This window comes from Nakaseomyces glabratus, chromosome A, assembly GCF_010111755.1.
Source record: "Nakaseomyces glabratus chromosome A, complete sequence".
NCBI lineage: Eukaryota > Fungi > Ascomycota > Saccharomycetes > Saccharomycetales > Saccharomycetaceae > Nakaseomyces > Nakaseomyces glabratus.
Genome location: NC_088951.1, coordinates 134736 through 161946, shown reverse-complemented (window position 1 = coordinate 161946; position 27211 = coordinate 134736). Strand labels below are relative to the sequence as shown.

Below are 27211 nucleotides of genomic sequence, written 5' to 3'. Positions count from 1 at the left end.
GATAGTCTTATTATGTCAACACAGAGATAACAAATAATGAAGTAAAATCCCCACAAAAATATGACGGCAAGTACACCAAATAAAACGTAGATTGAAAATTGGAAAGTACAACCCAGACTTAAATAAGAACCATCGATCCACTTTGATGATGCGATTAATGAGCAATTCTACCAATACCAGTTTACAGGCTTGCACAGCTTGGTAGCTGACAAAAATGACTAAAAAGAAATTTTGGTGAAAAAAAAATTGTGGAAAAATGAGTAATAGCGTCAATTGTGATGTTGTCTATCGTGATGTCATAGCAGTGGTAATACACCTTTCTATGTGGGTGATTATACATGTGACTATTCCGGCGGAAGCCAACTGTTGCTCCCGATGGATGGAATACTTCGGTGCCTTTTTGGACACGTAGATCTCCCTTGCATGCATCACTTCATTTCCCCTTTCCTTGCATTCTTGAAAACATTACAAGAAGTCCATGTTCAGGCTGGAGAGGTCGAGGGAGTTGAAGTCCACGAGATCGTATGCACTCTTGGGGTTGTTGCTGTCGTTGTTCATGTTCATGTTCATGCTCTGGTTCTGGTTCTGGCTCTGGTTCTGGCTCTGGTTCTGGTTCTGGTTCTGGTCCATTCCAATGTTCTGCATCTGGTCGTCTTTCCCCTTCGTGTTCATGCTCAAGATATTGGCAGGTGTGATCTGGTTCAGGTTCATACCCATGTTCATATTCATGGAGGGGTTCATGCCGAGGTTCATGTCGGAGGTACCGGGCATGCCATTCATATTGCCATTATTTGGTGGGAATTGCATTTGGCCAATGTTGGGACCCGGCGATTGCTGGCCCATGAATTGACCGTTCTGGTTGTGGTTCTGCATTGGGAACATCTGATTTAGCTGGCCTTGACCGGCCATGGGGGACATCATTGCATTAGGGTTGTTCATGTTTGGATTGTTCATGTTCGGATTACCCATATTTGGGGCATTCATATTTAGATTACCCATACTTGGATTGCCCATATTACCATTTGGCACACTGGGCCGCATTGCCCCATTGTGCGGTACATTCATGTTGTTCATAGCATTCGCTGGAATAGGACTTTGCATTTGTTTCATGTTCGGGTTGCCCATTACTGGAGTACCCATATTCGAGTTCATGCCAGGATTGCTTATATTTTTGTTCTGCATATTGTTCTGGTTCTGATTTTGAGCTTGAGCCTGGGCCTGGGCCTGTGCTTGAGCAACGGCCGCAGCCGCAGCCGCAGCCTGTTGCTGTTTCTTCGTCTGCCTGGGCTTGCGGGGTTTCTTCGCTTGTGTTCCTGGCGTCGTAGCTGTGGTGGCTGGTGTCGGAGCATTGTTGCTCGGCGTACCGATAGTAGCCGTCGCCGTTGGTGTGGGTGCTGTCTTCGCTGCCTTCTTCGTGCCAGCCCCGGGAGTTGGGGCCGTTGTCGGTGTGGCTGCTGCTGGTGTAGGCGTGCTGTTGGAGATCGAAGCACCAGCTTTCCCCCTGTGATTATATGACGCCAGGTTCTCCAGCACCTGGAAGTTCTTGTTCTTGTATGTCTTCGAGTATTCACCGACTGTAGCAAACAGTGGCTGCAGTTCTTCAAAGTCGTTCGACAATTCCTGCAGTCTCTCTGTGAGCCCCAACACCTTCGACCTTATCATTTGGAACTTCTCCTGCTTGCTGACGTTGGCGTACCTCTCCTCATCGAGACTTGACATTATCTGTGTGAAGTCGTTGAATTGGAGTCTCAGAGGAAGGATGCCGTCTTCAGCCTTCTTGATACGCGCCTGAACAACATCCTTAGCCTTACCGTCCGTCTCATCTGCAAACTTCATTTCCAGCTCCGTCAGACTCATGCTAGGCGTCAGCACGTCGCTCAAGTTCGCCTGCTCCTCTTGTTTCGTAGCCATCTCCAGTACTTAAGCTTGCTTCTCCTGACTCGAATTCGGACTCCGTTCTCAACTCTCAGCTGTTGGTATTATATCGTACTACCACAATTACCACAATTACCAGAATTCCTGTACTGCTTATCAAGTGCTCTGAAGCTGCTCCCGTGATGGACTATATTCAGGAACCTGATTCTCTCGTGTTTACCTGGCCTACTTGCGCGCTGTATGATCTCAAAGGCTTGCTGCTGCTAATGTACACGAGGAAGTGGCTGCACCTGCTGCCTGTGAACGCGTAACCGCCGATATATACACCTGGGGTGTCCGCTGGTGGGACTATTGCTATAGGATCGGGCGCCGATGTCCTGTTCACTGCGACGTTTTCGGGGGAAAGCCTGCTATGCCGGGGCGGTGTGCTTTGCAGGGTGGTGTAATCGTTCGAGGGCACATGTTCTCGCTGATGCATACCCGGGTAGCTCTCATCTGCAAGCATCGGCACATATTCGGTGCCACTAAACAGTATATAGTAGTATATAGCTGGGCTTCACCACCATTTCATGTTTTACAGATACTGAGTATTCTTTTTTATTGCTTATTTAAAACGGAAACATACTTATTGAAATTACAAACAAAAAGTGCATTAAACATGTTTATAATGAGGGAAAGAAAAATCAACCACATTGGCAAAACGTAGACATCTTGTCAACTGCCAAAGGGTTCACAAGTTGAATACCAGGCCAACCATCATCAGTGGCAGGGCTAGGTTGCCAGCAACTGCCCGTCTCACACCACTGCCCTCGAAGTTCAAAACCTCTCCATTCAGCGTTGTTCTTGATCTCACGTCGCCCAATATCGACGTTCTTCTAGGAGAGCCTGCTCCACCGTCATCCACTTGCTGCGACACAATCGCTCCTCCATTGTTGCTCGTATCTCCCGCAACACCGTTGTTTGGCGAGGATCCTCCAGTAGGGGCCGCTTGGCCTGCTCTTGTACGCTCATCACCGAGAAGTGAGGTTCTTCTGGAAGGGCCTTGGTTGGCATCTCCATTACTTCCATCACCTCCATTTGGTGCATTACCATTGTTATTGTTATTGTTATTATTGTTGTTGGAGTTTCCTGTACCACCTCCGTTGACATTGGCGCCTGGACTGTTACCATTGACGTTGCCATTAGCACCAGTAGGCTGAGAGGTACCTCCTGGTGACGCTCTAGTACGTTCATCACCTAGGATAGAGGTTCTTCTGGAGGGGTCTGCTGGATCGTTACCATTGGAATTGCCATCACCGGCATTTTCCTCAGGAGTAGGTGGATTGTTGTCGATTTGATCAGAGTTACCAGAGCCATTGGTGCTATCTTGTCCTGGATTAGCTGGACCATTATTGTTGTCCTGTTCAGGGTTTACTGGGTCATTACCACCATTATCTTCAGGACCAGCCGGATCATCTGGAATATCATCAGCAAATTCTGGATCTACGAATTCATTTTCGTCCGAATTATTTTCAATTCGGTTCTCGGGATTCTCATCATCAGACTCCCCATTACCTTCACTTTCCCCTGTTGGTTCGGGAACAAATCCGGTAACTGTTGTAGTTATGGTTATTATTTGACCATCTTCTGTAATTATTGTTGTAATAGTGGTCGTTCTAGGTTCTGGGTTTGGAGATGGAATATTACTTTCTGATTGACTAGTTACAATCTCAGAAGATGAACTTGAAATAGGCACACTTTGACTTCCTGACTCAGAAGATATGATCTTTGAAGATGAAGTTAAAATAGGCACAGTTTCACTTTCAGATTCTGATGTTACTTCTTCAGAAGACGAACTTGCAATAGGTATTTGAGAAGATGAAGTTAAAATGGGTATACTCTCACTTTCCGATTCAGAGGTCATAACCTCAGATGATGAACTAGCAATAGGCACACTTTCACTTTCAGATTCGGATGTTATGATCTCAGAGGATGAACTCTCAATGGTGGAACTATCCATCGGGGTGGATGAACTTTCCACACTACTATCATCAGACTGCGAAGAAGACTGATCGGTTGTCGAGGATGTTTCAGAGGTGGAAGACGATGTAGGAGGGAAAACACACTCACCATTCTCCAGTACACCACCTGCATCTATGCAACTAGTGTCACAATCACCGTTCTCATCCAGTTGACCTCCTTGGTCCCTACAGCTATGGTCACATGTACCATCTTCGTTGAGTTTACCACCAGAGTCACGACAGGTAGTGTCACAATGATCTTCTATTAGAATACCACCTGCATCTCTACAACTGGTGTCACAGTGATCACCAACTATTATACCACCATCATCTCTGCATGTGGTATTACAGTTGCCATTCTCATCAATAATACCGCCGTCATCTCTGCAACTAGTGTCACACGCGCCGTTTTCATCTAACTTACCGCCAGAATCTTTACAGCTCGTATCACAGTTGCCATTCTCGTCTATAATACCACCCTGATCCTTACAGTGGGTATCGCATTCATTATTTTCGTCCAACTGACCACCTTCGTCTTTACAGCTGGTATCACATTCACCTTCAATCAACATGCCGCCACTGTCCTTACAACTAGTGTCACATTCGCCGCTCTCGTCCAGTTGACCTCCTTGGTCTCTACAGCTATGGTCACATGTACCATCTTCGTTGAGTTTACCACCAGAGTCAACACATGTAGTGTCACAGTGGTCTCCTACTAGAATACCACCTGCTTCCTTACACTGATAATCACACTCGTCTCCTACTAACATACCACCATCGTCTCTACAACTGGTATCACACGTACCATCAACGTTTAGTTTACCACCAGAGTCACGACAGGTAGTGTTACATGCACCATCTTCTAGAACGCCTCCTGATTCAATACAGCTACGGTCGCAATTACCGTCTCCATCTAAGATGCCACCAGAATCAACACAGCTAGTGTCACACTCTCCATCAATAACAACACCACCAACTTCTTTGCATCCATAATTACACTCGCCGTCGATAATTTGACCGCCCGAATCTTTACACGTGGTGTTACAGTTACCACTTTCATCTATGATACCTCCTTCTTCTTTACAACTATAATCACAATTACCGTCTTCATCCAACTTACCACCATCTTCTTTACAGCTCAAGTCACAATCGCCGTTCTCATCCAACTTACCGCCGTTCTCTTTACAGGACATATCACAATTACCGTCTTCATCCAACTTACCACCGCCATTTTTACAACTATAGTCACATTTACCGTTCTCATCCAGTTGACCTCCTTGGTCCCTACAGCTATGGTCACAAGTACCATCTTCGTTGAGTTTACCACCAGAGTCACGACAGGTAGTGTCACAATGATCTTCTATTAGAATACCACCTGCATCTCTACAACTGGTGTCACAGTGATCACCAACTATTATACCACCATCATCTCTGCATGTGGTATTACAGTTGCCATTCTCATCAATAATACCGCCGTCATCTCTGCAACTAGTGTCACACGCGCCGTTTTCATCTAACTTACCGCCAGAATCTTTACAGCTCGTATCACAGTTGCCATTCTCGTCTATAATACCACCCTGATCCTTACAGTGGGTATCGCATTCATTATTTTCGTCCAACTGACCACCTTCGTCTTTACAGCTGGTATCACATTCGCCTTCAATCAACATGCCGCCACTGTCCTTACAACTAGTGTCACATTCGCCGCTCTCGTCCAGTTGACCTCCTTGGTCTCTACAGCTATGGTCACATGTACCATCTTCGTTGAGTTTACCACCAGAGTCAACACATGTAGTGTCACAGTGGTCTCCTACTAGAATACCACCTGCTTCCTTACACTGATAATCACACTGCCCCTCGACTAGCATACCACCATCGTCTCTACAGGTTGTATCACAGTTGCCATTTTCATCCAAGAAACCGCCGGATTCGATACAAGATTTGTCACAATCTCCAGTATCGGGATTAACTATACCCCCTTCCATTTTACAGCTTTGATCACACATGTCACCATTCCAGTAACCACCATCATTAGCGCAATCTTCGGGGGTGTAGCAGATATTATTAATTGGGTCCCACTGACCAATGCAATCTTCTTCTTCACATTTCATCCTGATGTAATAGATAGTTATGACTTCTGTACCTCCACCTGGTTCCATGATCGTACTGTATTGTGTACTAAAAGTAGTGTCATCAACGACATCATCATCACAGACAGTCTTGTATCTGATAGAGTCCTTACATTCATTACCGGTATCATCGAGCATATATAAGTAACCATCAAAGTCATATGTAATCTCCTCTGTATTGGGTGGATAGAACCCAACCATGAATTTCGAATGATAGTCTCTGTTGTTGTAAAACAACCTGATAGGATAATATGAATCCTCGAACAAGTACACTTCCAATTCTTGGTCAGCCTCATTAGGCCACATGGCGTATGCAACATATGGACCAAAATTATCAATGGACTCTTCTCTGTTACAACATTCAAAAGCATTCTTAGAACCAAAGTTGAACAGGATAAAGTCATCAGCATGAATTTCAAATTTATAGAGTCCGGTAGACTTAGGCTTGAAGTAGCCGGATAGAACCATAGTAAAATTCGAGAAAGTTATTTTGGCAGGATAATTATAAGCAGTAGGTAGCCGGGCCATGATTGGCTTACATCCCTCTTTAAATTCATTGTGGTCCCAAGAGATTTTACCATTAACATGATCACTAGAGCCAAAGGAGCCGTACTTTTTGTAACCATAACGTGGGAAGTTGGGGTCCTGATACTCTGGGTTCCAACATTGACCGGCTCTGCCTTCGATTCCGCCCGCAGAATCGCCATCAGTCTCGCCGTCAGCATCACTATCTGTATCGTTAGTGAATCCAGTTCTTGGATTCTTCACGTACAAGTAAGGGTAGTTGTAAAGGTCCATGTGCAAACCCACGCTTACTGCATTTGGTGGACTTGAACAACCTTCAGGTCTTGGGTAGTGAGCAAACGGGGTGATGTCCACGGCCCTCTTCTGGAACACTCTCTTGATGCTCAGTTTATCCTCCACTGGCAATGAACTTGCCAGGTTAAATAGGAATAACAGAGTCAGATACCAAAAGATCTTCTCGTTCATTATTCGTTGTATGAAGCTGCTTGTTGCTTTGGTGTTTTGAATAGTATTATATGTTGTTTCGAATTATATCAATTACTGATGTATTCTTGTAATATGGGAAATAGAATAATATACAATGAAAGAGAGCATTTGGAAAAGACAAAAAGAGCAAATTAGCGGGTGTATTTATATGTTTTTTTGGGATCGCATTGAAGAGGGTTAAATTGTATTCTTTCTGCATTTCATCCACTTAGTGACTTCATAATGTGATGCATAAAGTCTAAGGATATCATGCTGTCTAGAGAAGGACTGGCAATAAAAGTGTACAATTTAGAGGGTGGAATAAGAAATGCTGCCCTTGGATATTTCAGACATAGCTGTGATGGTAGTGTACTATTGGATAAACTAACTTAGAGGGTGAAACAAGGTTGGAAGTCACCCACATTTGAATGAAGATCGCCTTCTGCAGAGCAAATCAAATATGCATCTCAAAGCATGAATAATGAGAAATTAGTATCTCAACGCATGTGTATGGAGAAGTAGGTATCTCTGGGTGTGAGTATTTGGCACTAAGCATCCCACACATATGAGGGTTCGCAGACCAACTAGAAAGCATGGAAACGGCAAGTTAGCTCAAGGTCTAGCAGCAGCGATCGTACTATCGAGAATGAGATGATGCGTATAATAATAACTCTACAGAAATTCTTGCGATACTTTCAATTTTTGGGTATTTTAAGCTATTTGGGCATTTTAAGCTTTTTGGGTATTTAAGCTTTTTGATATTAATAGGTTGTGATAATTATAGGTTGTGAAGCGATTCTTGAGTCTTGTCTCAAAGTGGGTGAGCAATGGACCAACTTCGAGAACGAGACTACCATACCTACCAGTTGTTCACTTTATTTCTTTGTAGATTGTTCACTTAGTTTCTCTGTAGATTGTTCACTGCACCACAGCATTGCTTGCTGTGATAGCCACTGAATCACGACAGTGCATCACTGCATCACTGCATCACTGTCTCACTGCATTGCTCACTTGCGCTATATTAGGACAACAGTCATCCGAGTCACCCAAGGCAGAGACGCAGACCCGCTAGAAGATCTTAAAAATAGATTGACTGATTGCAAGTTTGCCTAATCTAGTGCCTCTGTAAGAAAAGCCCGCACGAGAGTCACACACACAATGCATGGAACACTTACCCAATTAGAACCAGTAGCCATATAAGCACAACCACACAAAACCCGCGTGGGGTTGCAGCCATATGTGAATCTAGGTCTCAGAGCGGCCTGCACACGTAAGACTCCCACAGGCAAGTTGAAATGGAGGCATCACACCAGAAACCCTAATTGGTAAATCCGTTGCTAGAAGAACAAGGGGGGTTTACTTACTGAGAAACCCCTGCAGCACCTTGTCAGTCTACAAATAGGACGTGGGATGAGGGGAAGAAAACCACGGACGAACTGCCAAAACGGAAAGAATTTTAGGAAACTAGGAAAAACTGGCAAATCGTGGCAGAGAATACAGTGCAGGGCAAGTGCCCATATCATTTTGTGAGGACTTTTAAGCATTGTAGTGGGCTGTCCAAAAATAACAAGAACGGCAAAACATGGGCACGTATGTTGGAATGGCAACCATTTCAGGGACCCTCGAGGAATCCAAAGGATTGCCTTCATGAACCTCTAATGACGTATTTTCCATTGTAAAGGCTTACAGTGTAGATGGCAGTCACATCCCTCACGATATATTTATTATATTCAAACCCTCTTTAATCATCACAACTGCTACTAAATAATCATCATCCCCAGTTTGGGTACCTGTATCGCAAGAAATGCTATAACTATGGTACTATCCAACTCATGTAACTTGGCTCTCTATGCCAAGTCAGAATAGGCTTCAATTACTCTGGAGCCAATCATTCACTTCAAAGGGCGGGATGAATTCATGATGAACTGCCGTTCTACATTATTGTGAATTATTATGGAATGGTGTACTTGACACTCTATTATAATGCTGGGACAAGGGATAATAAATTCAATCGTGTTTTCCACATTACCGTAAAATTGGCAATTTCGCATATCCTTTTGGTAAAAAATATGCAACTATGAAAGCTACTGAATAGATTCATTTTGCCACTAGCCGACAGTTCTTTTGCTCCTCGATAATATACTTAATTTATTGTACGACTACAATACTTTGCTTATCCTAGCTTATCTTTTCTTATCATTCCTATCTTTTCTTATCATTCCTATCTTTTCTTATCTCATCTTATCGTTACCCTATCATAACATATCATTTCATGTCATATCTTATCATCATCCATACTGTGATGCCTAAAACCATGCCCGTTCATATAGCAAGTACTGTGGTAAATCTTTGCAAAAGTATTGTGCCTTGGCTACAAATTTTGATCATACCATCGTTCAGCGTCGTGAAGTGTATATTACCCATTTCATAACAATGGGATGTGATTCTTTACTTGTTATATTACAGAGAGTGACAGTTGTACATGTGACTATTCCCGCGCAAGCCAACTGTTGCTCCCGATGGATGGAAAACTTCGGTGCCTTTTTGGACACGTAGATCTCCCTTGCATGCATCGCCTCATTTCCCCTTTCCTTGCATTCTTGAAAACATTACAAGAAGTCCATGTTCAGGCTGGAGAGGTCGAGGGAGTTGAAGTCCACGAGATCGTATGCACTCTTGGGGTTATTGCTGTCGTTGTTCATGTTCATGTTCATGCTCTGGTTCTGGTTCTGGTTCTGGTTCTGGTTCTGGTTCTGGTCCATTCCAATGTTCTGCATCTGGTCGTCTTTCCCCTTCGTGTTCATGCTCAAGATATTGGCAGGTGTGATCTGGTTCATGTTCATACCCATGTTCATATTCATGGAAGGGTTCATGCCGAGGTTCATGTCGGAGGTACCGGGCATGCCGTTCATATTTCCATTATTTGGTGGGAATTGCATTTGGCCAATGTTGGGACCCGGCGATTGCTGGCCCATGAAATGACCGTTCTGGTTGTGGTTCTGCATTGGGAACATCTGATTTAGCTGGCCTTGACCGGCCATGGGGGACATCATTGCATTAGGGTTGTTCATGTTTGGATTGTTCATGTTCGGATTACCCATATTTGGGGCATTCATATTTAGATTACCCATACTTGGATTGCCCATATTACCATTTGGCACACTGGGCCGCATTGCCCCATTGTGCGGTACATTCATGTTGTTCATAGCATTCGCTGGAATAGGACTTTGCATTTGTTTCATGTTCGGGTTGCCCATTACTGGAGTACCCATATTCGAGTTCATGCCAGGATTGCTTATATTTTTGTTCTGCATATTGTTCTGGTTCTGATTTTGAGCTTGAGCCTGGGCCTGGGCCTGTGCTTGAGCAACGGCCGCAGCCGCAGCCGCAGCCTGTTGCTGTTTCTTCGTCTGCCTGGGCTTGCGGGGTTTCTTCGCTTGTGTTCCTGGCGTCGTAGCTGTGGTGGCTGGTGTCGGAGCATTGTTGCTCGGCGTACCGATAGTAGCCGTCGCCGTTGGTGTGGGTGCTGTCTTCGCTGCCTTCTTCGTGCCAGCCCCGGGAGTTGGGGCCGTTGTCGGTGTGGCTGCTGCTGGTGTAGGCGTGCTGTTGGAGATCGAAGCACCAGCTTTCCCCCTGTGATTATATGACGCCAGGTTCTCCAGCACCTGGAAGTTCTTGTTCTTGTATGTCTTCGAGTATTCACCGACTGTAGCAAACAGTGGCTGCAGTTCTTCAAAGTCGTTCGACAATTCCTGCAGTCTCTCTGTGAGCCCCAACACCTTCGACCTTATCATTTGGAACTTCTCCTGCTTGCTGACGTTGGCGTACCTCTCCTCATCGAGACTTGACATTATCTGTGTGAAGTCGTTGAATTGGAGTCTCAGAGGAAGGATGCCGTCTTCAGCCTTCTTGATACGCGCCTGAACAACATCCTTAGCCTTACCGTCCGTCTCATCTGCAAACTTCATTTCCAGCTCCGTCAGACTCATGCTAGGCGTCAGCACGTCGCTCAAGTTCGCCTGCTCCTCTTGTTTCGTAGCCATCTCCAGTACTTAAGCTTGCTTCTCCTGACTCGAATTCGGACTCCGTTCTCAACTCTCAGCTGTTGGTATTATATCGTACTACCACAATTACCACAATTACCAGAATTCCTGTACTGCTTATCAAGTGCTCTGAAGCTGCTCCCGTGATGGACTATATTCAGGAACCTGATTCTCTCGTGTTTACCTGGCCTACTTGCGCGCTGTATGATCTCAAAGGCTTGCTGCTGCTAACGTACACGAGGAAGTGGCTGCACCTGCTGCCTGTGAACGCGTAACCGCCGATATATACACCTGGGGTGTCCGCTGGTGGGACTATTGCTATAGGATCGGGCGCCGATGTCCTGTTCACTGCGACGTTTTCGGGGGAAAGCCTGCTATGCCGGGGCGGTGTGCTTTGCAGGGTGGTGTAATCGTTCGAGGGCACATGTTCTCGCTGATGCATACCCGGGTAGCTCTCATCTGCAAGCATCGGCACATATTCGGTGCCACTAAACAGTATATAGTAGTATATAGCTGGGCTTCACCACCATTTCATGTTTTACAGATACTGAGTATTCTTTTTTATTGCTTATTTAAAACGGAAACATACTTATTGAAATTACAAACAAAAAGTGCATTAAACATGTTTATAATGAGGGAAAGAAAAATCAACCACATTGGCAAAACGTAGACATCTTGTCAACTGCCAAAGGGTTCACAAGTTGAATACCAGGCCAACCATCATCAGTGGCAGGGCTAGGTTGCCAGCAACTGCCCGTCTCACACCACTGCCCTCGAAGTTCAAAACCTCTCCATTCAGCGTTGTTCTTGATCTCACGTCGCCCAATATCGACGTTCTTCTAGGAGAGCCTGCTCCACCGTCATCCACTTGCTGCGACACAATCGCTCCTCCATTGTTGCTCGTATCTCCCGCAACACCGTTGTTTGGCGAGGATCCTCCAGTAGGGGCCGCTTGGCCTGCTCTTGTACGCTCATCACCGAGAAGTGAGGTTCTTCTGGAAGGGCCTTGGTTGGCATCTCCATTACTTCCATCACCTCCATTTGGTGCATTACCATTGTTATTGTTATTGTTATTGTTATTGTTATTGTTATTATTGTTGTTGGAGTTTCCTGTACCACCTCCGTTGACATTGGCGCCTGGACTGTTACCATTGACGTTGCCATTAGCACCAGTAGGCTGGGAGGTACCTCCTGGTGACGCTCTTGTACGTTCATCACCTAGGATAGAGGTTCTTCTGGAGGGGTCTGCTGGATCGTTACCGTTGGAATTGCCATCACCGGCATTTTCCTCAGGAGTAGGTGGATTGTTGTCGATTTGATCAGAGTTACTAGAGCCATTGGTGTTATCTTGTCCAGGATTAGCTGGACCATTATTGTTGTCCTGTTCAGGGTTTACTGGGTCATTACCACCATTATCTTCATCGTTCACTGGGGCTTGTTCAGGGTTTACTGCGCCATTGTTACCACTATCTTCAAGGTTTACTGGATCGTTATCATTACCTTGTTCAGGGTTCACTGGACCATTGCCATTATCTTCAGGACCAGCCGGATCATCTGGAATATCGTCAGTAAATTCTGGATCTACGAATTCATTTTCGTCCGTATTGTTTTCAATTGGGTTCTCGAGATTCTCATCATCAGACCCATTACCTTCAGTTTCTCCTGTTGGTTCGGGAACAAATCCGGTAACTGTTGTAGTTATGGTTATTATTTGACCATCTTCTGTAATCGTGGATGTAATAGTTGTTCTAGTTCTGGTACGGTCGTCACCTAAGATTGATGTTCTTCTTGAAGATTCTAAATCACTAATTCTTGAGCTAGATTCTGCTATTCCAGGAGTTTCTGTACTGCTTGACACAATTGGAGATGAGTTACTAGTTGTGGGTTGAATTGGATTTGGCCATGTAGTACTTGTAGTAGTTGTAGGGGTTGAAGTTGGATATGAACTATCACTCTCTGATCTACTAGATACAGCCTCAGAAGATGTACTTTCAATCGGTATACTCTCACTCTCTGATTCAGGTATTATTATTTCCGAAGATGAACTTGCAACAGGTATTTCCGAAGATGAACTTGCAATAGGTACACTCTCACTCTCTGATTCAGGTATTATTATTTCCGAAGATGAACTTGCAACAGGTATTTCCGAAGATGAACTTGCAACAGGTACACTCTCACTCTCTGATTCAGGTATTATTATTTCCGAAGATGAACTTGCAATAGGTATTTCAGAAGATGAAGTTAAAATGGGTATACTCTCACTTTCTGATTCAGAGGTCATAACCTCAGATGATGAACTAGCAATAGGCACACTTTCACTTTCAGATTCGGATGTTATGATCTCAGAGGATGAGCTCTCAATGGTGGAACTATCCATCGGGGTGGATGAACTTTCCACACTACTATCATCAGACTGCGAAGAAGACTGATCGGTTGTCGAGGATGTTTCAGAGGTGGAAGACGATGTAGGAGGGAAAACACACTCACCATCCTCCAGTATACCACCTGCCTCTTTACACTGATAATCACACTGCCCTTCGACTAGCATACCACCATCGTCTCTACAACTGGTATCACACGTACCATCAACGTTTAGTTTACCACCAGAGTCACGACAGGTAGTGTTACATGCACCATCTTCTAGAACGCCTCCTGATTCAATACAGCTACGGTCGCAATTACCGTCTCCATCTAAGATGCCACCAGAATCAACACAGCTAGTGTCACACTCTCCATCAATAACAACACCACCAACTTCTATGCATCCATAATTACACTCGCCGTCGATAATTTGACCGCCCGAATCTTTACACGTGGTGTTACAGTTACCACTTTCATCTATGATACCTCCTTCTTCTTTGCAACTATAATCACAATCACCGTTACCATCTAACTTACCACCATCTTCTTTACAGCTCAAGTCACAATCACCATCCTCATCCAACTGACCGCCGTTCTCTTTACAGGACATATCACAATTACCGTCTTCATCCAACTTACCACCGCCATTTTTACAACTATAGTCACAATCACCGTTCTCATCCAGTTGACCTCCTTGGTCCCTACAACTATAGTCACACGTACCATCGTCGTTGAGTTTACCACCAGAGTCACGACAGGTAGAGTTACATATACCATCTTCTAGAATTCCTCCCGCATCTCTACAACTGGTGTCACAGTGATCACCAACTAGTATACCACCATCATCTCTGCATGTGGTATTACAGTTGCCATTCTCATCAATAATACCGCCCTCATCTCTGCAACTAGTGTCACACGCGCCGTTTTCATCTAACTTACCGCCAGAATCTTTACAGCTCGTATCACAGTTGCCATTCTCGTCTATAATACCACCCTGATCTTTGCAGTGGTTAATACATTCATTATTTTCGTCCAACTGACCACCTTCGTCTTTACAGCTGGTATCACATTCGCCTTCAATCAACATACCGCCACTGTCCTTACAACTAGTGTCACATTCGCCGCTCTCGTCCAGTTGACCTCCTTGGTCTCTACAGCTATGGTCACACGTACCATCTTCGTTGAGTTTACCACCAGAGTCAACACATGTAGTGTCACAGTGGTCTCCTACTAGAATACCACCTGCTTCCTTACACTGATAATCACACTGCCCTTCGACTAGCATACCGCCATCGTCTCTACAGGTTGTATCACAGTTGCCATTTTCATCCAAGAAACCGCCGGATTCGATACAAGATTTGTCACAATCTCCAGTATCGGGATTAACTATACCTCCCTCTAGCTTACAACTTTGGTCACACATTTGACCATTCCAGTACCCGCCGTCATCGGCACAATCATCTGGAGAATAGCAGACGTTATTGATTGGATCCCATTGACCAAGACAATCTTCCTCTTCACACTTCATCCTGATATAATAGATGGTTATTACATCTGAACCACCACCAGGAACCATACTTGTACTGTACCGGGTGCTGTAAGTAGTGTCATCTACGACCTTATCGTCACAGACAGTTCTGTATCTAATCGAGTCCCTACATTCATTGCCGGTATCATCTAACATGAATAGGTAACCGTCGAAGTCGAAAGTGATCGTGGTCTGTCCCGGTGGGTAGAAGCCGATCTTGAATTTAGAGTGGTAGTCTCTGTTGTTGTAGAACAATCTCAATGGATAGTATGAATCTTCGAACAAGTACACTTCCAATTCTTGGTCGGCTTGATTAGGCCACATGGCATAGGCGACGTAAGGACCGAAGTTATCAATGGACTCTTCTCTGTTACAACATTCAAAAGCATTCTTAGCCCCGAAGTTAAACAGAATAAAGTCATCTGCTTTCAACTCGAACTTATAGACACCAGAGGTCTTTGGCTTGAAGTAGCCGGACAAAACCATAGTGAAGTTTGAGAACGTTATCTCGTCGGGATAGTTATAGCCTGGAGGCAAAGCTGCCAGCACGGGCTTACAACCCTCTGTGAACTCATTGTGGTCCCATGATATATCACCATTGACGTTATCACTAGCGCCAAATTCACCGTATTGTTTGTACCCGAAACGTGGGAAGTTGGGGTCCTGGTACTCTGGGTTCCAACATTGACCGGCCCTTCCTTCAATTCCGCCCGCAGAATCGCCATCAGTCTCGCCGTCGGAGTCGCTGTTTGTATCATTAGTGAACATTCCTTTTGTTGAAGGTTTCACGTACAGGTAAGGGTAGTTGTAAAGGTTCATGTGCAAACCCACGCTTACTGAGTTTGGTGGACTTGAGCAACCTTCGGGTCTTGGGTAGTGGGCAAACGGTGTGAAGTCCACGGCCCTCTTCTCGAACACTTTTTTAATATTCAGTTTATCCTCCACTGGCAGTGAACTGGCCAGTTCGAACAGGAATAACAGAGTCAGATACCGAAAGATCTTCTCGTTCATTCTCCGTGTATTAAATTTTGTTAGTTGTATTTTATCTATTGCTTTGATATGCGTATTTGTATTATATCAATTGCTGATGTGTTATTTGCAAATCCGATTATGGACTAGCATCTGATATAATGAAGTATTTTGAAAACAATGGATGGGCATAGTGGCAATTCTATTTATATGTTTCTCAAGGAGCCAGGAGAGTTCAGTTGGAGGGGGGAGGGGGGAAAGGTTACTTTTGAACAGTTGTATGATATCAGCTCTTGTTGGGCATCATAATGTAATACTTGCCTTTGGAGGTGTCTTGCAAACGAGCATGAGCGAAGAAGGTCCCACAATTAGAGGGTTATCTTACGAGTTGTAAGAAAAAACGTTGCCTTGATTAATGCAATTATGTTTGTGATTGTGATTGTGGTTGTGGTTGCGGTTGCAATTGCGTATCATTAAGAGGGATGCAATAGCGTATAGCTAAAGATAGCATTTTCACCCGCACGCACACATATTAATTAAAAGATCACCCATGCAGCGCATTTCCCAGAGCTGGAGAATGACGGAGTGGTTCCAGATGTGGGGCGTTAGGGAAGTAGGCATGTTGCAGTGTTGCAGTGTTGCAGTGTTGCAGTGTTGCAGTGTTGCAGTGTTTCAGTGTTCTAGTGTTGCAGTGCACATCTGATTTGTAGATGTAGTTTTTAAAGTTTTGATTGCTATTAATTTAGAAAGTCAAAATATGTTGAGTTGTCTTGTAGTGAAGTGGGTGAGGATCAGTTCGAGGAAAGGGATTGACAAATCTACGCATTGTTCCCTGCATCCTTGCATCCCTCCCGTAGAGTTAGTCATATTTTGTCCAGATTTTCCATTGTCCTGCTTGTCTGTAGATTGTTTTTCTAATTAGCACTAGTCCACTGGGGGGAGGGTCTGAGTTCATGAGGTGGGAATGCAGAAAGAGCTAGAGCCAGAGAACCAGAGAACCAGAGAGGCCGCGCAAGTATTTACGCAAAATCTTTTTTTAGTGCGTAAATACAAACAACCAATGACACAATCCCGCGGTAAGAAAAGGCTGCACACAGCCACATCACAAGAGTGTCTTACCCAATAGCAGGCTCGAAGAAACAGACAAACCCGCGTGGAGAGGGGTGAATAAGTAAAGACATTAGAGATCTGGAGGGGGGGCCTTAGAACAGCAAGCACAGGGACAGGCACCAGGCAAGCTCCGTCGGGACAACAGCTGTCCCAAAAGAGTAAATCCGAGCTGCAAGGAAGGGGTACCACCTGTGCGCGAGAGGACCTCCTGTACAACCGTAGAGAAAAACCTCCGGAAGACGTGGGATATGAGAGACGCGGACGAACGGGGGAAGGAACGAAGGAACAAACAAACCAGGAAAACGGAACAAACCAGGAAAACGGAAAAACGGAAAAACCAGGAAAACGGGAAAACGGGAAAACCGGAATAATCACCGCTGCAGTAAGAATCCAGCAGTTACAAAGGGAGTCAGCGACCAAACCAGAATAGCCCCTTCATCTTCAGAACGGCAAAAAGAGTCGGAGTCCCTCGAGAACCAGCAAATGAAATGACGTATTGTTGCTGTACGTAGCACTGTACTAGTAGTATACTATACTATAACGTATAATACGTATAATAATGTCTTGTCTATGTCTTGTAATACTTGTAATACTTGCTTGTCTTAACTTGTCTTGTTATGTTTATCCCTTTTTGTACAATCCTCGTGGTAGAACATACAACACATGAGATGTAACTACACCTGTGATAATATCATCCACGTGTAGGATCAACCCCTCGTGCGACACCCCCCCACGCCCCCCTCCCCCTCGTGCTTATATAACTTCAGCCACATGTGTCTTATCTTTCATATAAAACCCACATGGATCCCCCCCCCACGCATCCTTCCTTTCCATAAAGATAAGACTCGACTCGACTCACAAGAAAAATGACGTACTTCGAGTCATCTCGAGTTGCAACTTGTGCAACAGCAACTGCAACAGCAACTGCTAGTGCAACTTGTGTTTGCAACTTGTGTTTGCAACTGCTAGTGCAACTGCTAGTGCAACTTGTGCCATTTGTGGATGTGCAAGTGCTTGTGCAATTTGTTGGCAAGTGCAACTGCAACTTGTGTTTGCAATTTCTGGATATGCAATAGCATGACATGTGCTTCCGGGAACGTGTTCCAGAAAATTCTTTAGAAAAGTATATAAAAAGGGCTATCCCCCCAATTGTAACAACACAATATCTTATAACAAATGTAGATAAGCACAAATGTCCAAGCATCTTAGAAACCCTGTACTGAGAGATATCCCCACTTCTGCCAGCGAGTGGAAGTACGCCATCTGCGGCAGACACAAGCACGAGATATACCCGATCGGTGCCAGTAAGGCCAACGATGACAACCACGACAATGACAATGACAACGACAATGACAGCACTGAGCACAAGAAGGGCTTCCAGAAGTACTGGCCCATTATCACCACGGGTGCAGGGCTGTTCTCCGACGGGTACATCAACAACTCCATCAGTACGGTCTCCACATGCCTATCGCTGCTATACGGGAAGGAATACTCCGAGTCACACGCCATCAGAAACATCTCATCAATTGTCTTCGCCGGTACCGTGTGCGGTATGCTGATCTTCGGCTATTTGGCAGACCACCACTCCCGTAAGTTCTCAATGCTGCTCGGTACATCCATGCTGATCCTGTTCACCATCCTGTGCGCTGGTGCATGGGGTAAAGGCACCACGAACACCCACGCCGGTGGCCTCTTCGCAGCGCTGACCGCTTACAGATTCTTCCTGGGTATCGCCATCGGTAGTGAGTACTCCAGTAGCTCCCCCGCCGCCGCAGAGGCCTCGAACTTGCTGCCCCGCGGTAAGCGTAACAGATACTTCATCTGGTTCACCAACACTATGATCGACTTCGGCTTCGTCATCGGAGCATTCGTCCCTCTGGTGCTCCTGTGGATCTGCGGCTCCCACCACTTGACCCCAGTCTGGAGAATCACCATCGGCCTAGGTGCCATCCCGCCTTGCTCTCTGTTCGTGCTAAGACTGTTCTACAAAGAGGGCAAGAAGTTCCGCGAAACAAGGTTTAACAGAAAAGTGCCCGTCTGGAGAATCATCAAGTTCTACTGGTTCAGAGTGGCAATCGTATCCATCATCTGGTTCCTCTATGACTTCTCCTCTTACGCTTTCGGTACCTACTCTTCCATTATCATCGGCCTAGTGCTGCCAAAGGACGCACCTTTGTACAAGAACTTCGGCTGGAACGTCGTGTTTAACTTGTTCTATATGCCAGGCTCAATCGTCGGTGCTTTGCTCTCTGACTACTTCGGCCCACGTCTAGTGATCTCCGTGGGTCTAATTGTCCAGGCAGCCATCGGTTTCGCCCTCGCCGGCTCCCTAGACCACTTAAAGAGACATATCGTCGGCTTCGTGTTCATGTACGGTGTCTTCATCACACTCGGTGAACTGTCTGCCGGTAACAACATGGGTGTCGTCGCTTCAAAGGTTAACGCCACACCAGTAAGAGCCACTCTATATGGTGTCGCCGCAATGATCGGTAAAGTAGGCGCCTTCGTTGGTACATACGTTTTCCCATCACTGATCAAGAACCACGGCCTAAGCAGCCCTTACTACGTCTCTTCTGCCCTTTGCTGTTTCTCCGCTCTGCTAGCATTCTTGTTCTTGCCTGACTTGGACCAGGACGCCATGAAGAGGGAAGACGATAAGTTCATGGAATACTTGGCATCCACCGGCTATGACTTGTCTACAATGGGTATTCAAACCGACGACGAGAGTGAATTGTCCACTATCTCCGTCAAGAACTCCGAAATTAACGAGAAGGCCTTTGACAAATAATTGCTCCTCAGGCATTACGCTTCTCCATATCCGTCTTACTATTCTTAAAAGGTCAACTACGTTTTTCTTGCCGATTGCTCTTTGTTAGATGCAAAAAACAATCTTCGAATGTACCTACTGTTCTATTTTTTATTATTCTTACCATTGTGAGCTCCCATTCCACTAACTATTGATATGTGCTGATTAAAATTGTTCATAAAATCAGACACTTTTTTTATGATCTGTTCCTTAAAATACTCTAATTTTGCATTGATTGTTAAGTTCTTGAGAAAACTTTTATTACTATTTCTTTTTTTTTTTGTTGTTAAACCTTGATAATTGTACCTAAAATTCTGGGAGCTTCTATTTACAAACTGATACAAGATACACTCAAAGTCTCAAAGGCTGCTAAACGTCTTCGAGTTGAGACAAACTGTAATTAATTATGTATAGTAGTCAATTAATGATAATAGCTTTCTCCCTAAATTAATACCTTCTTTTGAGTAGTAATTAGTATATATACCTTGAATCTGGTATACATGATTTTCAATACTTTCAATTCCTAATTTATAGACAATAGAAGAATATACTAAAATGAAAAAGAACCACATTAAAGTTCAAATGTCTATTTTTGAAATTGCGCTAAATAACGAGAAGTATATGTGAATTAGAATTAGAGAAATTATTAGGTAAAAGTTATGTAATGAAATGCTGTGCGAACTGAATAGATTGCATTGCGCTGTGCTGTTACTTGAAACAATTTATGATAAAAATTGCAATGCAATAGTGTAGCGACTTGTAGTTTGAAAATTTCTAAGAATTAAATAGTTAGAATTTGGTTGCTGCAGTAGAGATACTCTATTATTTAATGGGTCTTGGCCTTTTCAGCGGCCTCCTTCTCTCTGGCAACATAGTTAGCGTAGTCTAGCCATTGTAGAACTTGCCAGACAAACCAAGCCAAGATAGCACCCAATAATGGACCAATCCAGTAGATCCAGTGGTAGTGTGGGAAATATCTCTTAGCTAGAGCAGCACCAAAAGATCTAGCTGGGTTGACACCGGTACCAGTGTAGGCGGTTAGGGCAAGATGGCCGATAAATAGAGAAATACCAATTGGAAGAGCACACATAAAGTTAGATTCACCCTTTTCAACGGCAGTCATTAAGACAGTTAGACATAGAATAGCGGTACCGAACATTTCCAAAAACAAACCTCTGGTTCTAGAACAGCCTAGCCCTAGACCGTTGTCGAACTTGACTGGACCTGGAGTCATAGCAGAAGCAGCACCACCAGCAGCCATACCACCAAGTATTTGAGCAATCCACATGACAACACATCTGGTTGGGGTGATAGCTCTGGCCAAGGCTAAGGATAGAGAGACAGCTGGGTTAAGTGCACCACCGGAGACACCGACGAAACACCAAATAGAAAACATAACGGAAAAACCGAAACCCAAGGCAATCATGATCAATTGACCTGGGTGAGAACCATGTGGTGGACTGTCCTTTAAAGAGACATCATGGTTAGCAATGTTAGCAATAACATAGGCACACCACAAGAACATGAAAGTACCGCATAACTCACCCATAAATGCGATCACGTGGTTTCTAACAGAGTCTGGGCCAATATTGAATCTTGACCTCAGCATGTTAGCGCTGTTGGAAACAGATTCAGGAACATCTGAGTCCCCCATCTTGTCGACATGTTCGACCTGTGTCTTGTTTTGAATTTCCAAATCAGAGTCCATATTTGACTAATTGGATAATGTTGTTGTTTTCTTCGATATCTAATGCTGTTACAGCAAAATACAAGATTAATTGAAATTGCTCGAGCGGAAGGGAGTGATTATCTTGCATTTATGTCTAGTATTTATAGGAAAATAAAGACTGCAAAAATGGGCTTTGATATCTTGCAAGATTTTTTTTTCTTCTCATTGAATCAAACTGAAATAAGCAAATCCTTTCAATGTCCTTGATCCGGCTATAGTGGGAAAATACTTTAGAAGGGCATCAGCATCCCGGACATCAGTCTACTGAGTTTTCTAATCCCTTACTGTTACAATAGATTATTGTAATGAAATGAAATGGACAATTGCTTACAGAAGGACTTGCTGAAGGGGACCCATGTGAACTTAATTACAATGAACATGAATGTTCATACAGTGCAATCTAAGGGCAAAAAAAAATCATAGTTTCCCACAGAATTTAGTTTTGGATCAATTGATAAAAAGAAGCACATAGTAAAAGGAAAACCCGTGAATATACCTTTTGACAATTAAAAATAACCTGCTGGGATCTCGTTGTCCTTCTTCTACACATGATCTAGAGGGTCTCTTCCACTTCTTTGCTGTTGTATTGCCAAAAGCGGTACAAATATAGAAGATTCCGAAATAACACCATTTTTCTTTATTACTTGATTTCCGTCTTGCCCAGGACGTTTTGTTTCCTACAGCCTACTATTGTTTGATATGGGTGATGTAATACCTTATTCTCAATGAGTACTATAAGCAGCAAGGGCTTTTTCTTTTTCTTTTTTTTACAATTATTTCATTTCAATTGTTTTTATTTCAGCTATTTTTATGGAGAATTCCACTACCTTTTGTTACCTCCTCTTTAGCCCAATGGTTAGATAAGAACAGTGTCCGCTAACTTCTTGTTATCCCAGAGAGGTTGCTCAAAGGTTAGCCTCGTTTCACCAGTACGACAAGACTCTGGCATCCGATTTACTACAGACGATAGGAAGTGTACTTCCAGATTTGACCGCATATTACAGATTAACCCCAGGCTCACACTGGCCATACCAGTATTTCTATGTCAAGTAGTATTCCTATTGTGTCTTTCGAAAAAATTGCTTTTTTAGTTTCTTGATATACACAGAAGCTTGCCTACGGCCTTGTGTTGAACAATGGGGAATAAGAGCATAGAATTGTTCCATACTCTGGAGGGCAAATAAATCCCCATGGGGGGGTGGAAGGGACCCTTTCCCAGGTATTAATGGATGGGAGAAGGGCAAATCGAAAGTGCCTAGAATATTCCCTTGAAGGTATGGATAGAGGGAATTTACGACAAGCTTTCTCCAGCTGGTACGATTCCTGTGCATCAGGACCAAAAGAAATAATCGTTAGAGTCGGGGGGGCCTCAATCAACTGTAATGCCCAAAAGTGGCAAAAATTGGTTCTTCTGCAGGGGTAATTTACAGTATGAGAGTGGGGATCAATGTCCTCCCCATACTAGCAATTGTTATTCTGTGGAAGAAAAAATTAAAACTCAAAAAATTGAAAATTAGAAATTAGAAATGAGAATGAAAAAGGAAAAAAGAAATGTGTTAAAACTGAATTGAGCTGATATTATTGGACAAACCAAAACCTGCCTTCAGAGCTATAAGCAACGATGCTTGGTAGTCTTAGAAATTCGTGCAATTGGGACACCTTTTGCATTCTAAATCCTTATTTGACTTGTGAAAAGGGGCTACTTTGTAGAATGTGTAATAGTAGTGAATGGGATTCAGTTTAGCAGGCGAAACTCTGAATGGTCGGGAATAAGATTCGGCATCTATTATTTGGACTTCTAACCCCTTGCTGTAGAAAACATAAATGGGCACAAAGAATTCTCCGCTCGGCGATTCCTAGCGTAAGTACAATGAAATATGCCGGGAACTTGAGCTTTCCAGAACATACAAGACTGTATGGTCTTTCTTGTTATTCTGAGGGTTTACAAAGTTTACTCATGGGAGGCATCTGAAGTAGAGCATCGGCACTAATAAGCAATTCGTCGTTCCTTGAATTGGGGCCCATTGATCCGTTACGGTCAGTTTATTCTAATAAGAAATATTGAGTTGTATGATGTTTGTTTTCATTTGTAATAGGCCGCAAGGGCAAAAGTAAAAATAGAACTTTTAAAAATAAATAGGGAAAAGAAAAGTAGAACAAAAAGTTGAAAATATAATGGGAAATTTTTATATTCAGAATATTATTAAATATTAACTAGAAGTAAACAGAAGTTCTTCGACGTAGGGTTTATTGGCAACTTTCCTGGAACTAAATAAGAATTCCTTTATGTGGATTGCACGCTCATTGTCTTTCTAGGTACTAAACCCGAAAATAGACACAATGTAACCCTCGTACTACTACAAGTCGTGATAATTAAAATCAAATGGAATAAAAATAAGGATGTCAGAAATATGTCATTTGTTGGCATATATGATATCCCTCTTATTCCTTTTGTGCGCGTATTAGAATGTCTATTCTAGTTGAGTGATTGTGTTGCGGCTGTTACATCTTTCTCACCGAGATGAGATGTCATTATAATTAGTAACCGTGGCTTCTATGGGAATAAAACTCAAAAAATTAAGTCGTAACGTTTGAAATTTTTGTAAAATGAAAGTGCTATAATAAAAAAAATAAAAAACAATGCTTTGGGGGGTCATGTCTATCCTCATGTATGGTGATAAAATAAAATTGCCAAACGAGGGTTCTTTGGATTAGGAAATATAATAAAAAAACAACCGAACCTGGAAGTAAAAATAAAAATAGTAAGATAAAACCAATTAATGTTAAATGAGCGTATAAGTTACGATGTGAGGGTTTTTTTCTCAATGTTTTTCTTTGTCTTATGAAAAATCAGAAGATGTTACCAAGGACCTTTTCGTAGAACCAGTCCCATCCCTTAGTCTTACTGTTCTTCAATCTTTCTCTCCTTTCAGCGTCAGCGATCTTACCTTGTTCTTCTTCTTCATCGATGGCAGCCTTGAAAGTGTATAGATCGACTTCCTCTGGCTTCCAGATCTTAGTCTTCTTAACGAATTTGTAGCCGAAGTAAGAGATCACGAACACTGGGATACCGATGTAACCAGTGATGAAATTCTTGTAGTCGAAGTGGTGGTTCAAGAAGACGGTGAAGTTCTTAATGAAGGCAATCAAAATACAGAAAGCTAGAGTGAAGTAAGAACCGTATGGTTGGAATGGAGCACGGTAAGCGAATCTGGATCTGTCGACATTTTGGGCCTTGACAGCTCTGAAGAAGCAAAGGTAGGTGATCAAGATACTGATCCAACTTAATAGACCGAAGATGGAGACAACATTAACGAAGTAGTTGAAGATCTTGGCGGAACCGGAGGAGACACTCATGTATGCCAATAGACAGAAGCAGGAACTCATTAGAAGCGAGTAGTATGGCACACCCCATCTGTTGGTGACGGCGAATATCTTTGGAGCCTTGTTGTCGATTGCCAAACCGTAAAGGGTTCTGGAAGCGACGTACAAGTCAGAGTTACATGCACTGAAGACAAACATTAGCACACAGGCGTTGAAGATGTGAGGTAGGGCCTTGATACCGGAGTTGATAATAGCGACAACGTATGGAGAAGCAGCAGCACCAGTACCTGAGGTCTTGGCCTTCTTTAGCAATGGGTCATCGTATGCGACACACATACCTAGCAGGAAGATGGTGACCAAATAGAAGACGATGATACGGTACATTGTTAGTTTGATGGCCTTTGGAATGGACTTTCTTGGGTTTGCTGCTTCTGCGGCGACGATACCAGTCAATTCAATACCCAAGTAGGCGAACAAGGCGTAAACTAGCACGGCGACGAAGGCGACGAACTTACCCTTGGAGCCGTCGATGGACTTTGAGTATGGTTTGAAGGCACCTGGATGGTCGTAGAATCTGAAACCCAAACGGTCGTGGGTTGGGCCACCACCAAGCATGATCACAAACAGCAAGATGATCAGACCGATCATGACGATGACTTTGAAAGTGGATAGCCAGAACTCGAATTCACCGAAGAATTTGACACCGATGAAGTTCATGGCGACGATGATAACAAGGAAGATGGTGATCCATACACCAGGGTTGACCTGCTCACGGTCTAGCCAGTATTGGATAACCAGAGCTGCAGCGGTCAATTGGTTTGGAGGCAAGATCAGGTACTTACACAAGTATGCGTAGCCGACGGCGAAACCCAGAGCTGGGTCACAGTATCTGGAGGCGTAACTGGTGAAACCATCTAGTGGGATGTAAGAGGCCATCTCTCCCAGGGCGGCCATGGTGAAGAACACCAGCACACCAACGAAGGCGTAGGCGATAAACATCGACATGGGGCCAGCCGTATACAATGAGTTACCAGTACCGATCAGCAGACCCGTACCGATGGAGCCACCGATGGCGATCATGGAGATGTGGCGCGCCTTCAGGTCCTTGCGCAGTCTGGTGTGCTCGTCCTTACCATCGTCCATGTAGTCGTCTTGCTTCTCAGAGTCCTCCAGACGGGACGAGACCGTGGACAGGTTGTCCATGTCGTTGATGTCCAGACCGTCCTTCTTGTCGTGGTTAACGTGGTTCACATGGTGTTCATGGTGAGTGTGTTCAGTCAAGTGGTGCCCGCGCGAGTCAGAGGCGCCCAGCGAGACCATCGAGTGGTTCTCAGAGAACACAGGTGGTACAGACAGCGTGGTAGTCATGGTTGTATGGTTTTTTTTTGTCAGTGTCACTGGTTGGTGGAAGGGAGTAAGTCGCTGACAATGCGTTACCTTATATAGTAACGAGATCGGCAATGGATCCTCGGTTGGCCTCGAGGTGCAAGACAAAAGTGACATCTCCGTCTATCCGGTCAGAAACCGGAGAACTATCGCCGCGCTGTCCCGTTCCCCCGTCACTCCCGTCACTCCCGTCAGTGCTGCTCCTTCCTAACTTAGCTCCTGCTTACTTCTACTCAGTTCCACTAAGCTCTACTAAGCTCTGCTCTTAGCTCTGCTCTTAGCTCTGCTCTTAGCTCTTGCTTAGTACTGAGACTTCCCCCATGCCCTCCTCCCCGCGATGCTGTCTACGTCATCAGCGATACCGCTGTCTCATCCTGGGAGGTCATCTCCAACTTTCTCTTTGCGAAGGAGTCGCATCTTTCAAGGGCACTGCACATACCTCTGTGCGAGTCTCTCTGAGGAATGTTGTTGGCATTGTGTGACTCTCTCCCTCTCCCTCTCTCTTGGCCCTTTGTTTGTGAGGGGGTGTCCTCCCCCCCGCAGTTATCTCTTATCTTATCAGGACCCTTATCTCTTTTGTTTACGTTTTTACGATCGTGCAGGCGTATCTGTGGGGAAGTTCCACCTTGTTGTCGCAGATTATTCTCCACGTCTGTGATCAGGGTCTCGGAGCAGTGGAAGCTGCCCGGTGGCAACCTGCCCACTAAATTCCCCGTGGAATTTCGGCACAATGCCCGATCTCTTAGGCTACTGCCATATCTACCGCCATATCTACAATCTCTCTGCAATCTCTTCTGCAATCTCTTCTGCAATCTCTATGCAATCTCTATGCAATCTATGCTTTCCTGCACAGAATGGGGTGCAGAGGAGTTCGGTGCCCTCTCGAGATAAAAACAATGGAGGGGTGTGGCGGAGATGTAAATGCGTCTATTGGGTATTCGTTTGCTTTTCTGTTACGTAT

General features: G+C 44.3%; 7 protein-coding genes across 7 annotated transcripts; 1 reads left to right on the top strand and 6 right to left on the bottom strand.

Moving 5' to 3' along the window:
• Positions 1–465: 465 nt before the first annotated feature.
• Positions 466–1911, bottom strand: GVI51_A01177 (uncharacterized protein; the record flags this gene model as incomplete). Its single annotated transcript, XM_444828.1, has 1 exon — positions 466–1911. The coding sequence occupies one exon, from the start codon at positions 1909–1911 to the stop codon at positions 466–468; it is 1446 nt and encodes a 481-aa protein (XP_444828.1).
• A 694-nt stretch (positions 1912–2605) lies between these two features.
• On the bottom strand, positions 2606–6994 carry EPA9 (the record flags this gene model as incomplete). The annotated part of the gene is made up of 1 exon (XM_002999466.1): positions 2606–6994. The coding sequence occupies one exon, from the start codon at positions 6992–6994 to the stop codon at positions 2606–2608; it is 4389 nt and encodes a 1462-aa protein (XP_002999512.1).
• A 2609-nt stretch (positions 6995–9603) lies between these two features.
• PGD1 lies at positions 9604–11037 on the bottom strand (the record flags this gene model as incomplete). The annotated part of the gene is made up of 1 exon (XM_002999465.1): positions 9604–11037. One exon carries the CDS (start codon positions 11035–11037, stop codon positions 9604–9606), a length of 1434 nt encoding a protein of 477 aa, XP_002999511.1.
• Positions 11038–11731: 694 nt separating this feature from the next.
• On the bottom strand, positions 11732–15937 carry EPA10 (the record flags this gene model as incomplete). Its single annotated transcript, XM_002999464.1, has 1 exon — positions 11732–15937. The coding sequence occupies one exon, from the start codon at positions 15935–15937 to the stop codon at positions 11732–11734; it is 4206 nt and encodes a 1401-aa protein (XP_002999510.1).
• Positions 15938–18197: 2260 nt separating this feature from the next.
• Positions 18198–19793, top strand: GIT1 (Git1p; the record flags this gene model as incomplete). The annotated part of the gene is made up of 1 exon (XM_444825.1): positions 18198–19793. The coding sequence occupies one exon, from the start codon at positions 18198–18200 to the stop codon at positions 19791–19793; it is 1596 nt and encodes a 531-aa protein (XP_444825.1).
• Positions 19794–20637: 844 nt separating this feature from the next.
• GVI51_A01067 (aquaporin family protein) lies at positions 20638–21519 on the bottom strand (the record flags this gene model as incomplete). Its single annotated transcript, XM_444824.1, has 1 exon — positions 20638–21519. One exon carries the CDS (start codon positions 21517–21519, stop codon positions 20638–20640), a length of 882 nt encoding a protein of 293 aa, XP_444824.1.
• Positions 21520–24390: 2871 nt separating this feature from the next.
• DIP5 (dicarboxylic amino acid permease) lies at positions 24391–26232 on the bottom strand (the record flags this gene model as incomplete). The annotated part of the gene is made up of 1 exon (XM_444823.1): positions 24391–26232. One exon carries the CDS (start codon positions 26230–26232, stop codon positions 24391–24393), a length of 1842 nt encoding a protein of 613 aa, XP_444823.1.
• Between the last annotated feature and the right edge of the window lie 979 nt (positions 26233–27211).